At 47.9% G+C, this 13,584-nt stretch overlaps 1 protein-coding gene across 1 annotated transcript; it reads left to right on the forward strand.

The window, feature by feature from the left end:
* Window positions 1-3,808: 3,808 nt before the first annotated feature.
* TRIB1 (tribbles pseudokinase 1) lies at window positions 3,809-9,150 on the forward strand. Its single transcript, XM_058027314.1, has 3 exons — window positions 3,809-4,196; window positions 4,578-4,870; window positions 6,903-9,150. Exons 1-3 carry the CDS (start codon window positions 3,891-3,893, stop codon window positions 7,369-7,371), a joined length of 1,068 nt encoding a protein of 355 aa, XP_057883297.1. The 5' UTR covers window positions 3,809-3,890; the 3' UTR covers window positions 7,372-9,150.
* Window positions 9,151-13,584: the final 4,434 nt, after the last annotated feature.

The following is a 13,584-nucleotide window of genomic DNA, read 5'->3' on the forward strand; positions in this document are numbered from 1 at the left end:
AGTGATAATTTTGTGAGCATCTAAGGAAAAGCTGCTGCTCAGGTGAGTGTAAGCACTGGCTGAGGGCAAGGCAGGTAGATGCTTGAAAACCATGTAACAAAAATTCCCTTAAATAAAATAAGAGAAATGGGAGGATCAATGCCTGAGCACCAGGAATTCTGGATTCTTCAGTCTTCATCTCACAGATGCACTAAGCTGCTTGTCTGTTTCAAAAAAGAGAAAAAATATATGAAGAGCAATATTCACCTTGCCAGATCCCTGGCAAATCTGTGTTATGTAAGACCTTTCCCTCTGCTAGGACGTGCCCATTCTGTGATACACATCCCACAGGCTCTTTTTTCTGCTGCAGTCCCAGATCCTTGCCTAGCAGCTGGGACTCCAGAAGTGAGGACACAGCCAGCAGTCCCGCTTGCTTTGACTGGCCTTTTCCAAGGCAGGATCTACTTTTTATAACGATTCTGCAATGTCCTTTGACTGAGAGCTCCTCAGACTTTGCTAGTGTTGGGAAGGTGTCTGTTGCACACTGTTATCCTTTGTCAGGCATGAAGTCTACTGAACTCTACTTCCAAAGGTCATCCCTGCCCACCTCACAGGTACCAAGTCCCTTTGGAACATCTGAGTGCTGGTTCCTTGTATTCTGCTGGCTCACAGCAGATTATTTTTTCTGGCACTTGGATAGCAGGACTCATCCACAGAGTCAATGTTTTATCCCAGCATTAGGTCTGTAATTGTGCACTGATCTGTGCTCCACAATGATTTTCAGTGCTGTCCACTGGAGATGTGTAACATTGCCCTGGTTCATTTTGAAGGGCTGTAAAGCCATTCAGGCTCAAATTCACCACAGGCACAACTGGGAATTACCATGACAGAATTCATCACACATGCTAAGCAGGTAGAGCCTGAAAGGTCTTTTTTGGGGAAGGGGGAGATGGAATGATGAAAGTTTACGCAGGGAATAGAAGGAAGACCTGAAAAGATAGCTTTTGATTTCAGGAGGAGACTAGTGCAGGAGATAAGCCTGCATGCTTAATGGCAACAAACACAAGGCTGCTGTGTCAAGTGTGGTAGCTCCATTTTCTGCAAAAATCTTAGAATACTGAAATATTGCAACACTTTTTCACAAATCTCTTCCTGGAATTCCTCCTGTTCTCAGCACTGGTTCCTAACCACACCAGGGCTGCATGCAAGCACTGGCAGAGGTGGGCAAGGAGGACAAGTTTCAGCCCTTTGAGAAAGAGCAAAAGAACATGCCATGTAGGTCATCAGACAACATCCTTGGCATCCCTTTTATTTTTTTTTATTCTTAATTTTTGCATTTTAGGGATTAGCCAAAATTAGAAAAACCAGAAAAGCCAAAGTGGGAATCCCTTCTCTGCTCTGCATCTTGAAATGAATTTGGTGGGGATGGAGGGAAGTCTGGATGTGGATCTTTTCCTATATTCTGTACCCAAAACATAATACTAACTTGAGTAATAATTGCTACTATATGTTCAGCCATGGCATTAAGGCTTTGAGTACTGAAAGCATGCCAGGCATTTTAAAGAAGCACCAGAGGTTTCCTTCTGTCAAGAACTTCACTCATTTTTCAAAGACCTGGGAGATTTAAGCTTTGGTTTGTCTCAGTCAACTGTAGTTCAGCATATACAGTCAGCTAGAAGAGGGCACCCACCAGTGCTTGTGGGATGAATGCCCCAGGGGTTATCTTTTCCTGGCCTTTGGGAACTGCTCACCCAGTTTTAGGGCTCCAGTTAGCAGGGACGGACATACAGAGCATGAAATTGCTGGAATCCCTGTGAGGAAAGGCTGCCCAGGCACCAGGAGAATGTGGCAGGACTGTGAGGTACAATGCTGTGTGTACTCTGCTCTCCTCACATGCCAGGTGGGTTTGGGGGAGCCAGGATGACAAGAGGTGCTTTTTTCCCTTCCTCGGGACCAGTGGGTGCCATCTCCCATTTGGCTGCCAATAGCTCGAGCCAAGCCCTGTGCTCAGGTGCCACTGTGTCCCCATGGTGTGGACCTAAGGTTTTAGATGGATGGGAGGCTGGGCAGGTGAAGGACACAACTTCCAACAATGTATGCAGCAGATCCTTGGTACAGCCTCTCCTCAGCAGGGACAGTGATCTGACACAGCAGCTGAAAGGGATCTTTGGGAGGGTGGGAACACTTGACACCTTCATTCCTGCTCACTCTGCATCTCAGTTCTGAGAGAGCTACAGGGGACACCGGCACACACTGCTAATGCCCGTGAGAACCTTTATGCTGGTTCATTGCTGTTTTGTGCGCACCCATTTGTTTTTGTCTGCACCCCTTCCCTGTCCCCAGAGGTTCTGATACCCTTCCCCCCCAGCCTGCACCTTCTGCTGTCTCAGATGGAGGAAGCAGCCTACACATGTGGCATCCTACCAGCTAAATTCACCCAGCAGCAGCATTCCAATCATTAAACTTCCAGGAAGGGAAAAGTAAAACAAAAGGTCTGATAGATACTTGCATGTGTTTTACCTATAAAGAGGAACCAAATAAAATAGCATGCTTTGAGAGTTGTGGTGAATCACTCAGAAACAATCTGCAGGCATTAACGGAATTTTATTTCTGGGGAAAAAAAAAAGAAAGAAAGAAATGCAGGCCCTGGGATATCCCTTTATGGCATATGAGTTTTATGTTTAAATGCATTAATGGGACTGCTATGCTATGAGTCATCCTGCACAAGAGTTTCATGTGCTTCTTAAAATACACTAGAAGTAGCTGAAGGCATGCATGGGTTTGCTGTGCAGTTATCTATCAGGAATCTGAGCAAATACCTGCACACGTGGCATCACAGGCTTCAGAGCTGGGTGACCCATCCTCACTCAGCCCTCTCTGCCTCTTGCACAGACCCAGGTTGGGGAAACCAAAACAGACGAGGAGTTGATCCTACTGAATAAAAAAACGCAGGATCCCTGTGTTAATATTAGGGAAGCTTCAGTGCTAAATTACAGAAAATTTGCATATATAAAAACAGAAAACTGGAGAGTTTCCTTCTGAAGCATTCTTGTCAAAACTACAGCTGTTTTTTTGGTGTTTTTTTTTTTTTTTTTTTTTTTTTTTTTTTTTTTTTTTTTTTTTCCCCAGGGATGATTTGTTGTCTGGTTTTGTCTGTTTGTTTTTTTTTTTTTTTTTTTTTCTTTCTCCATTTACTCCCAGTCCGTGCTGTAAGTCTATTTACTACTCCTTTAAAGCCATGCTGTTGAGCTGTGTGCAGCTCCTCTCAGTCTGCTCCTCGCAGGTCACTGCAGCTGCTGGCGGCTGCCTGGGTCTCCGAGCTATTCCTTTTTCGGACAGCAGATATAGTTTTAACATGGGAAACACCCAGTGCCAAGTATTTCTGATGGCGCACGTTACGTCTACGCTTATGAGTAAACGCTTATGCTCACACAACAGCGCTGTGATGCAAACCTTGGGGTGAGGGATGGTTATTTAGTGATTAGTGAAAAGTAAGGACTGTGGCTGGGAAGCTGCAGTTGTATGGACGAGAAGATCCTGGAAAGGAAGGTGGCCTCGCTTTCTCGACATAATTATTTAGGGTCGAAGAGGAGGGGTCTCCGCCGCCCCCTTCAAGTCCCGCGGCGGCTCCGCGGCCGCCCCGCCCGGCGGGCCCGGGGCGCGGAGAGCAGCGGGCGGAGCGGAGCGGGCGTGTCCCAGCCTCCCTCCTCCCATTTCCCTGTGCGTCAGGGCCGGGAGGAGGAGGAGAATCACCTTTTTTTTTTTTTAATTTTTTTTAAAAGCCTCCAACTACTTTAGCGCGGACTCGGCAGCAGATGGTGGACACGGCCCGAGGTTTCGGCGGGGAGAGCGAAGGGATGCGCCCAGCGCGTAGCGCCCGCCTGTAGCTCCGCGCCCGCTCCGCTCCCCCCATGAGCCGCCCCGCGTCCCTGCTGCCGGCCGCCCGCTGCCGCAGCGCCCCGGCCAAGCGCCTGCAGCCCCTGCACGACGGCCCCTCCGAGGAAGCGCCGGCCGCCAAGTGCCCTCGGCTCGCCGAATGCGGCCCCCCGGACTGCCTGAGCGCTCCCGGCTCGCCGTGTGCCCCCGCTTCTCCCGCCGGCGGCGGCGGCGCGGCGGGTCCCAGCCTGATCGCCTCGTACCTGCTGCTGCCGCTGGCCGAGCGGGAGCAGGTGTCCCGGGCGCTGAGCGTCAGCTCGGGCCGGGAGCTGCGCTGCAAGGTGAGCGGGAGCCGCGCGGGTGGGGAGCGGGTCCTGCCGGCCCGGGGACAGCCCTGCCGAACATCCTTCCTCCCGCTGCTCCACGGCCGGGAACGCCCGGCCAGCCCCCGGCGGCGTTTGCACGCCTGCCAGTGAGCCGGGACTCCGGCTTACCTCGGAGCGCCTTCCCCCCAGAGGCTGTGGGAATGGTGCCTTGTTTTAGTTTCCCCCCAGCCTTTCAATGTACAACGAACAGGAAGGGTCTCGGTAGCCGCTCCTGCCGGTCTTGCCGAGCCCTGGCTCCCCTCCAGCTCTCTCGTCATTGTTTGGGGAGAGTTGCTACGCGAGCTGCAGCTTTCAACGCCCTTGAGAATGAATTTGGGTTTAATTTCCTCTATACAGGTGTTCCCCCTCAAACACTACCAGGACAAGATCCGACCTTACATTCAGCTGCCGTCACACAGAAACATCACCGGGGTTGTGGAAGTCATTCTCGGGGACACCAAGGCCTATGTGTTCTTTGAAAAGGACTTTGGGGACATGCACTCCTACGTGAGGAGCTGCAAGAGGCTGAGGGAAGAGGAGGCTGCCCGGCTGTTCAAGCAGATTGTCTCCGCTGTAGCTCACTGCCACCAGTCAGCCATCGTACTTGGTGACCTCAAGCTCAGGAAATTTGTCTTCTCTAATGAAGAAAGGTAAGTGGCTGTCAGCAGCCAGCCCTGGGGTGAGTGGGGAGGGAGGAATGCCACATCCAGAGACACAAAAAGCGTCCCAGGGAGTGGAAGCAGCCCTGTCAGCCGGGCATCACCTGCGAGCAATCCGAGTAGGTCCTCATCACGTGTGTGTAGTAGGTCACGGATCTAACCGGGGCGCGCTCCCTCTTAGATCTTGACTGATGAAAGGGAGGAAGCTCGCCGGGAGCTTCCTCTCATTCAGCAGAAGTTCACTGAAACCCGCTGGCAGACAAAGGGATGATAGTTCAGATGCTCGTTAGCGCCAGAAGATGTCATGTGTGCCACTCATTCAGTGTCAAATGAATAAAAGGCAGAGAGGGAGAGGGGGGAGGCTGAGGTGTTGTACCGGCGGGAGGAAGCAGCCCAGCTGGGGGAGCAGGAGATGTGAGGAGCTGGAGCTCTGGTCCCTCCTTGGGAGAGCTGCCTTGTGACCCACGCTGGAGCCCCAGAACTTGGGTAGGGTCTCCTTGCTGAACCACTCTGCTGATGAGAGTGATGCTGCTGAACCTTTCGAGGCTTTTATCCCCTCTCCACTGCCGTGCTTCCCATGCCCCCTGTGCTGGTGGATCGTGGGCACACACAGGAGGGAAGGTGGGACATGGTTAAATAATGCTTTGGGAGTCCTGCATCAAAGAAAATCACTTTAGTAAAACTTAGCCTAAAGCCGAGGCTCATAGAGGAGATCATAGAATCTAGTTGTTAAATTTAGATTAGGGAAATAATTCAGTATTCCCCTGGAGTGTTTGCTGCTCTTGCAGTGCTTCACCACACATGGCAGAGTCAGAAAAACAGAAAAACTGACTCTGGACTAGCTGCTTATCCCAAGGAATGTTAAAAAACCAAGTAAAAGCTGTAATGGAGTTGTGCTTAATATCATAAAAATATACGGTGATACTACTGATGCGAAAGAAAAGGGATTTTGTTATGTTAAACTGGGCTAATGATTCTTCAGGATATCTTTTACAAATGTGATAAGAAAATTAACCAGCACGGCCCCTCTGAAACAGCCATATGTTGACACGTAAAGAAAGCTATTCCTTTGAAGGAAACTATTGCAGCTTCTCCCTCCCATAAGAAGATGAAACATTTGTTGAAATGTTACGTTGCTTACAGTCTCGCTCATTTGGAAATAACGTGTTGCACGGGCGATGTCATGTGCATCACATTTGGCAAGAAGAGGGTTAAGCAATGGCAGGCGACGCGGGCTCTGCACAGGTGCAGTTTCAGGGCTCCCGCAGCCAATCCCGGGCCCACTGTTCTCGTTGAGTCATATTTTCCGTTTGCAGAACCAATGGGTATTTGCCGAGGTCAGGCTGAGGACAGGCTGAAGCCAACATATCTACACCCCAGCAGGCTGCCAGGCAGTGCAGAGCCCTTCCAGGGCTGCCTGGTGGCTTCCCTGCCGACGGGGAGCTCCCCTTACCCTCCAAAATAGGAGGTTGGGGTGGACCCATCTCCACCTGGAGATGGTGAGTGTGGTGATACACTCCAAAAATAAAAAGAATAAATTACAAACTAAAATGAAAAAAAAGAAAAAAAAAAGCTTAGGGAAGGCAATGATCCTCATGAGTGCAGAGGGGAGCTGGGCTTTGTGGTTTGTGGAATCGCACAGCTGGATGCTGTTTGCTCAAAGCCTGAACGGCACACAGTGGCTGCAAAGTGCCATGTCACCAATTAACCCCCTGCAGTGGCACCGCAACCTGCGTGGGTAGCGGAGACTCAGTGTTCCTCAAGAGTCCTCTGTATTGTTAAAATCTCCAGTTAATAAAAAAACATGAGTGTCACTGAATGCTGGAATGCTGGCCCGATGCACACAGCAGCACTTCCATTACACATTCCTGGGCGTCTGGGCAACTTCTCGGCTGCAAGTTGAGGTGTTTCCTTTCCCAGTGCCAATGCGAGAGAGAATGGGGCCATGGCAGGGGCTTGCTGTGCTTGCTCACGACTGCTGTTGCTATTTCTCACCTGTGGCTTCCTCTCCTGCCCTCCCTAGGACTCAGCTGCGTCTGGAGAGCCTGGAAGACACACACATCATCAAGGGTGAAGACGATGCACTCTCAGACAAGCACGGCTGCCCGGCGTACGTCAGCCCTGAGATCCTAAACACGACGGGGACTTACTCTGGAAAATCGGCCGATGTGTGGAGTTTGGGAGTGATGCTTTATACCCTGCTGGTGGGACGCTATCCCTTCCATGACTCGGACCCTAGCACTCTGTTTTCCAAAATCCGGCGTGGACAGTTCTGTATTCCTGACCACGTCTCCCCCAAAGCCCGCTGCCTCATCCGCAGCCTCCTGCGGCGGGAGCCTTCCGAAAGACTCACTGCTCCAGAGATCTTGCTTCACCCTTGGTTTGAGGCAGTCTTGGAGCCTGGATATACAGACCAGGAGACGGGAGCTGCAGATCAGATTGTCCCAGAATATCATGGAGACAGTGATGATATCAGTTCCTTCTTCTGCTAACCCCGAAATCTCAAAAACCTCGTCGGTTCTTACCTCCGGCATCTTTGTAGGGTTTCATTTTCCCACTTCTGCAAACTCAACTGCATCTTAAAGTGCCAGTATGGTCAGAAAAGTGACCTTGTCTAAATGAATGCCACCCTGGAGGTCTCCGCTCCCTAAGTGTACTCAGAGTTCCATCCTCTTGCTCTGCTGGTCGGTCCCACCAGCCCTGGAGGACTTGTGCAGCCTTGTGAGAACTGTCTGGCTCTTCTGCCTCCCGCATCCTCCTCCGCTGTAACTGGTCGCATCTTGGCTGCAGAGTCTTACGTCTGGCAAGGTGTGGGATGGAAAGGCAGCTCCTTCTGCTTTCCTGCAGCGGCTGCAGAGGTGTGGAGCCCTGGCCACGATGTGTAGGGGCAGAGGGGCACATGGCTCACCTCTGCCTGAACAAATCTGACAGAAATGGTTAAAAGGGGAATCGCCTTGGCGTGCCCCAGCAGCCAGCTCACCAAGCAGCTCTCTGACTGTAAGCACACGTTAATGAGGGAATGAGGTCTTCACCCACCACGGCCAGCTCTCTGCTTGTGCTGCTCCTCCAGCTGATCCTGCTTTCAGAGGCGTGAAGCTCCTAGATCCACCCGTAAGACAAATCACTGCTGTGGCTCTTTCTGAAGCAGAAACCAGTGGATCTCCCAGCTGGATCCCTTCTGATTCCATTCGCTGTCCAGGAAAGCGTTTTAAATAGACTTAAGCCTTGTGTTACCACGGTGTAGCCTATATAACTTAATGCCCTCAGCGAGCTTGTCAAGTAGCAGGTCTCGTTAGCTCCGAGTGCCAAAACGTATCCGTTTACCAAACCGTAACACTATCGGCTGGGGCACCTTCCCCTGGAAAGGATGAGGGGTGTCTTGTACAGTACCTGTAAACATGGCCATGTTTTTCAACCGGCTTAACTCTTAAAAATAACACATCACCTCCTCTTTCCCCCTCCACCCCCACAAAAAGTTAGTCTTAAGAGTAAAATCTCCGTACACCCTTAGTTGATTATTCAGGTATGCTGTTTGCCTCCAGCTTCCCCCACCTTTTTTTTTAATTTTTAAAATTTTGTTTTGTTTTTATTTTGCATGATTATTCATAGTCTTTCCAATATGTGTGAATAATGAATATATCTGAATCATTAGCTTCCTGGGTTGGGGGTAAGTAAACCTTAGTCCTGCCTAAGATTTCTGCTTAGTTTCACATGTGTCCAGTGGTTTATGCAGAGATGTCCATTCACCTTAGGCAAGAGTGTGGCTTCTAAAATGGCCGTGAGGTGGGTGATGCACATTCCCAACACCACCCATTTCGAGTGAAGTCATTTTAAGGGTTAACCCTGGCAAGCTGCAGTCCCACCATGCGTTGCAAGAATACCATGTATACCTCATGGACTGTGTACTTTGTACATACCTTACTGTTTGGGGTTTTGTTTTCTTGTTTTGTTGTACTTTGTCTTTATAAGAGGTGTCGAAGAGCAGTTCAATGTGAATTATTGTTGGCAATACTAACTTGACAGAATCATGAGCATTAAGAGCAGAGCGCTCCAGCTCTCCGTTGCACTAAACCTCTCATGATTGCTTGACATTTGTATCTGTGATACAGTTTAACCCTTCTATGAAAAAAAGTACATTTGTATATATTGGTAGAAAATTCTGCCAGAAAAGCTAAAAACACTATGTCCAATTTGTACATATGTATATGTCTGTGGAAACCTGGATGATAAAGTCTGACTTGTAGAAAGTTTTAATAAACTTGGTTTCATAATGTTTGTCCTCAATTCTTGTGGTGTCTCAAGAGGAATGCAGCTCAGTGTGTCTGGTTTAATCTGAAAAAATGGGGTTTGGCCTAAGAGACTATCAGCTCCTCTATGGTCTGTATATGCATTCCATCCTGCCTTAGCCTGAACTCCCTCAACTCAGCCTGGGATTGAATCCCCAGGGAGAGTGGGGACAGGGGATGGATCCTGCCTCTTGTGAGGTAGAAAGGGCTTGGAATGTCCCCAGGGTTATGTGAAATGGATTATCCTACTCCTCTGATAAACAAGGGAGAGAGGAGTTAGAGCTCTGCCTCTGAATTTTAGAAACCCTCTTGCCTTTCAGCCCTTGCATTTGTTTCCCTCTGTGCCCTGTGAGCAGAAGATGCTGTGGCACAGCAGGGCTGTCATCCTGCACCTGTGTGCCTGGCAATGTGATGCTTCAGCCAGTGGAAAATCCGATCTCAGATGTCTAAAATTGAGCAGCCAGAAGGAGAGGCAGTAACCAAGAGCACTGGTGTTACAGGGAGCTACAGCTCGTGGGCAGAGGCTTGACCCTGCTGCTGGGAGGCAGCACGGTGCTCTCATTAAAACCAAGGGAAGGATTATTAGAGCTGCTTTTCTTTGTGGTGAGAAGAGAGAAGTATAAATAGCTGCAGTATCAAGGTTAGAGAATGTGCTTTCCTGAAAGAGATCAAGCCACCCTTGCAATCCACCCGGAGTGGTGAGATCATCGCTCACAAGTGGAAAGGAGGAGGAAGAGAGTCTTGATTTTTATTTATACTTTGCCTCATGTTTAACTTTGTCCTTTTGCTTGAAATCTGTTTAGTGGAGCAACTGCTTCTAAGCAGCTCCTTGAGCAGGAGCAACTTTAAAAACAGCTTTTACTTTTAGAAGGGGAGTGGAAAGTGAAAAGGAGGGAAAAGGGACCTGGTCAGTGATAAAGCAAAGTGAGCTGACTCTCATGAGTTACCTTGACTCCCACTCTGTAAAGCCAGTGATCTGTGCAGTAAGCATATTTTCTTAGCACTTGCTGAGTGAATGTTAGACACCAAAATATCTCAAGTTACTTTACTGATGTCATTCTTGCAAGACTTGTAAAAATATGCACACTGCATAGCCTGGCTGATTGAATTACCCCCTGCCCTACCATGCTTTCAGGCTTGGACAGGAGCCCTGATGCATCCTTTCAAAACAGCTGCAGGAGGTTTGTATTAAAGTGAAACCTCAAAAACTTTCAAAAAATCTTTTTTCTCCCCCTTGCAGTTAAGTCACCCTCAGTAGGTGAACGTGTAGGTCATCCCGTGACTTTGTTTCACATGAGCTGTGCTGCAGAGCAATTAAAATAAACGCCAAATTGTAGTAACATCTGCAAACAGCCTCTGTATTGCTTTAGGGATTATAATGCAACATCCGTTTGTACAGCAGAATAAATTGCTATTGCTTCGTTACCCCATCGTTTGTATTATTGTATACAAAGTTTCAGAACGTGTTGAAAGAACCAGCATATTAAGTGATTAAACTTTTGATGGTGGGTGTGAGAACTTTGATTTATGCAATGCACACATTTCTTTTTGAGAGAGTCATAGTTTGTCTATTTTTAAATGGTCCTTTTGGCTGAGGACCACATGAATCTCTTAGGTATTTTGCAGACCTAGTCACCATTTTCACCTTGAAATTGCCCTCTCTGAAAAGTGCTGTGAGACTTCAGTCCTCTGTTGTTGCTAAAAACACAGGAAAAGTTGAGGTTTTTCACAACATCCTGGTCTCCATCCTAAGCTGGCATTGAACCACCTCCCAGTCAGGATGGATCTTACATCCTAAGTATGTGTTTTTATCAACTCTCGGTACTTCAGCTGCATTTTAAGCACCAGTTCAATAATTTTCTTTTGAAGTAGCACAGCAGAATTTGTAAACCAGCTTCCTCTGAAAGTGCCAGGTAAAACAGCCAGCTCAGCAAGCTCAGGTTTAAGGTCAACATCTCTGCCAAGGAGGTGATACTGCTGAGGTTATTTGCAGTCAAAAAGGACTGGTAAAGGTTCAGCTCTGCCTATACTAAACAGTGCCCTGGTTTTAGTAGAATACCTTCAAGTTAGGCCAAGGCACTTCTGCAACAATGTAGTATTTATGAAAGCAAAGGGGTGAAAGAACAGGGTTATTTTGTAGATGTACAAGAGGAAAATTCATTGCCCTTGGCTGGATCACAGCGCCCGTGCAATACTCTCCTCTAGCTCTCCTTTAATGCACTGAGGGCAGGCCTGACAGATAACTTGAGAAACACTTATTATTCCAGCAGTGCTGAGTGCACTCTGTCAAGCAATTCTCAACAGATTATATCTTTATAGAAAACCAAGATTTTTTTCCCTACTTTTCTCATGCTGTTGCATTCTGTCAGGGGAAAAAGCCTAACATTCAGCCTTATGGCAGTGCACAGATTTAGCAGCACAAATACTTCTTATAAAGATGTTTTTCTAGTGAGCATTGAGAAGAATAACTTGACATATAACCACGGTCTGAATTAATCCCTTGCAAAAAATGGCTTTGTTAAATGCAAAGTCACAGAAATATTGTTGATAAAAGTACCGTGAAATTTGCAACAGTTCTTGCCATGATTCCTCCATAACTTGCAAAATCCTTTTCTCTAAGTGAAATCCAGTGTTCAGATTTCAGACAGGATCAACTTTTGTTGCAGCAAAATGAGAAATCCTTCAGGATATGAGTTCACAGCAGCATCTTTTTCTTCTTTTTGTGAAGCCAGCTATTTAGAAAATGCCTTAAAGAAAACTCATTAGTTTTCATTGCCCTGCATGTATTTATTTACAGTATTTAACCAGCTAAACAAGCTAATGTGCAGCACTTCATTTCCTAATTTGGCTTTGAAACTGGAGCAGCCGAAGTATCAATTACATTCTGTCAAATGCAAAAACATTAACATAACTGTATGAAGCAATCATGTTTCTAACAACAGCAAGCACTGCCCAGAGGACCAAAATAAATAAAATTCATAGAGCAAGAGGTAAGGCTTTTCTTTAAGGCAGGATTAGGGCTGGTGAGCGCTTCCCTCTGCAGGGTGTTTGTCTGGCAGGGCTGTGCAGAGCTCCAGCTGAGGTGCAGGTGATTAGTAAGGCACTGGCTCACCAAGGGCATGGTCTCATCACGGCAGGTGTGGATTTCTGCCTGCAACTCCCACTGTTATTAATGGTTAATTAATGTGTAATTTGCACAAAGAGATGAAACTGGGGCCTTGGCGGTGTGTTGTGAGCACACACACACAGGCTTATCATTCGAAGAAATATCAGGGTGACACCAAGGGTGGATGACAGAAAATAAGTGTGGTGTGAATCAGCTGCCCTGTGTTTATGATACGGCGCTGTTGTGGGAAAACATTCACCTCCATCAACTGCCGTCCCCTGCCAACAACAAAAGTTGAGTTTGATAAATTATTAGTGGAGATGTTCTCAGTGGCTTTGCTTAGATTTTACTCCTCTTGCGCAAATTGCAGATTAGGAAAGGATTAAGTAACAACAGTGTGGCTAAAGTATTACACATCGTGCTGGCAATTAGCCAAAGAATGTAGCATGCAAAAGCTGACATTGCCTAAGAAATCAAATATAGCTCTGGTCACCACAGAAAATGACTCTTCCCCACCACCCAAGATAGTTGCTCAGTTTCTTTCCTGTCTCAGAGCCTTGCACCAGCAAATTGTTCATTACAGAAATTTATTTTCCTTTTCGTGATTTTTAAAGAAAAATTTCCTTAACTTCCTGGTAGTGAAAAAGCCATAAACATTTAGATGAATTGAAGAAACCATAAATGTAATTGAGTGTAAAGCCGTTGTTGGGCCCTGTGATAACATCCCTGTCAAGTCTCAATTTGTCAGATTCATACCCTCACTGAGGCTCAAAAACCACGAGTTTCCTTTGCTGCACTAACAACTGGAGACAGACTACCCACATAATTTGGGGCAAGACTTGCACACGCAGTGAGAATGACTTTGCAGAAGGGCAGTGGGATGCATGGTGTGAGTGTTTCCCCCAGCGACTAATGGCAGCAGAGTTGGGCTCACAAAGTTCAGCCAGCAGCCTCTGTTGCTAAGCAGGGGGGCAACAACCCTCAAACATCAGGTGAAAGTGCAGAACCCACCAGGTGCATTTATGAAGTTGCTGGCTGACAAGTGTGGTGGGGAGCCCTGCTTCTCCCCACCCTCCTGCCTGTGCCCAAGCTCCTGGATGTGGGGGAAGGCAGGGTGCTGGATCTGGGGATGCTGTCAGGTCCATCTGGCCCCAGGAGAAGCACGTGCCCTTGCCTGATGCCTACAGGTGTGCAGGAGTGTGGCTGGGGCCCAGCAGGCTCCTCCTGAGGTGTTTCCCTCAGCACAGGGACACAGCACCTAAAGGGGACCTACAGGAAAGATGGAGAGGGGTTTGTTATCAGGGACTGTAGTG

This window comes from Melospiza georgiana, chromosome 1 (assembly GCF_028018845.1).
Source record: "Melospiza georgiana isolate bMelGeo1 chromosome 1, bMelGeo1.pri, whole genome shotgun sequence".
NCBI classification, from domain to species: Eukaryota; Metazoa; Chordata; class Aves; order Passeriformes; family Passerellidae; genus Melospiza; species Melospiza georgiana.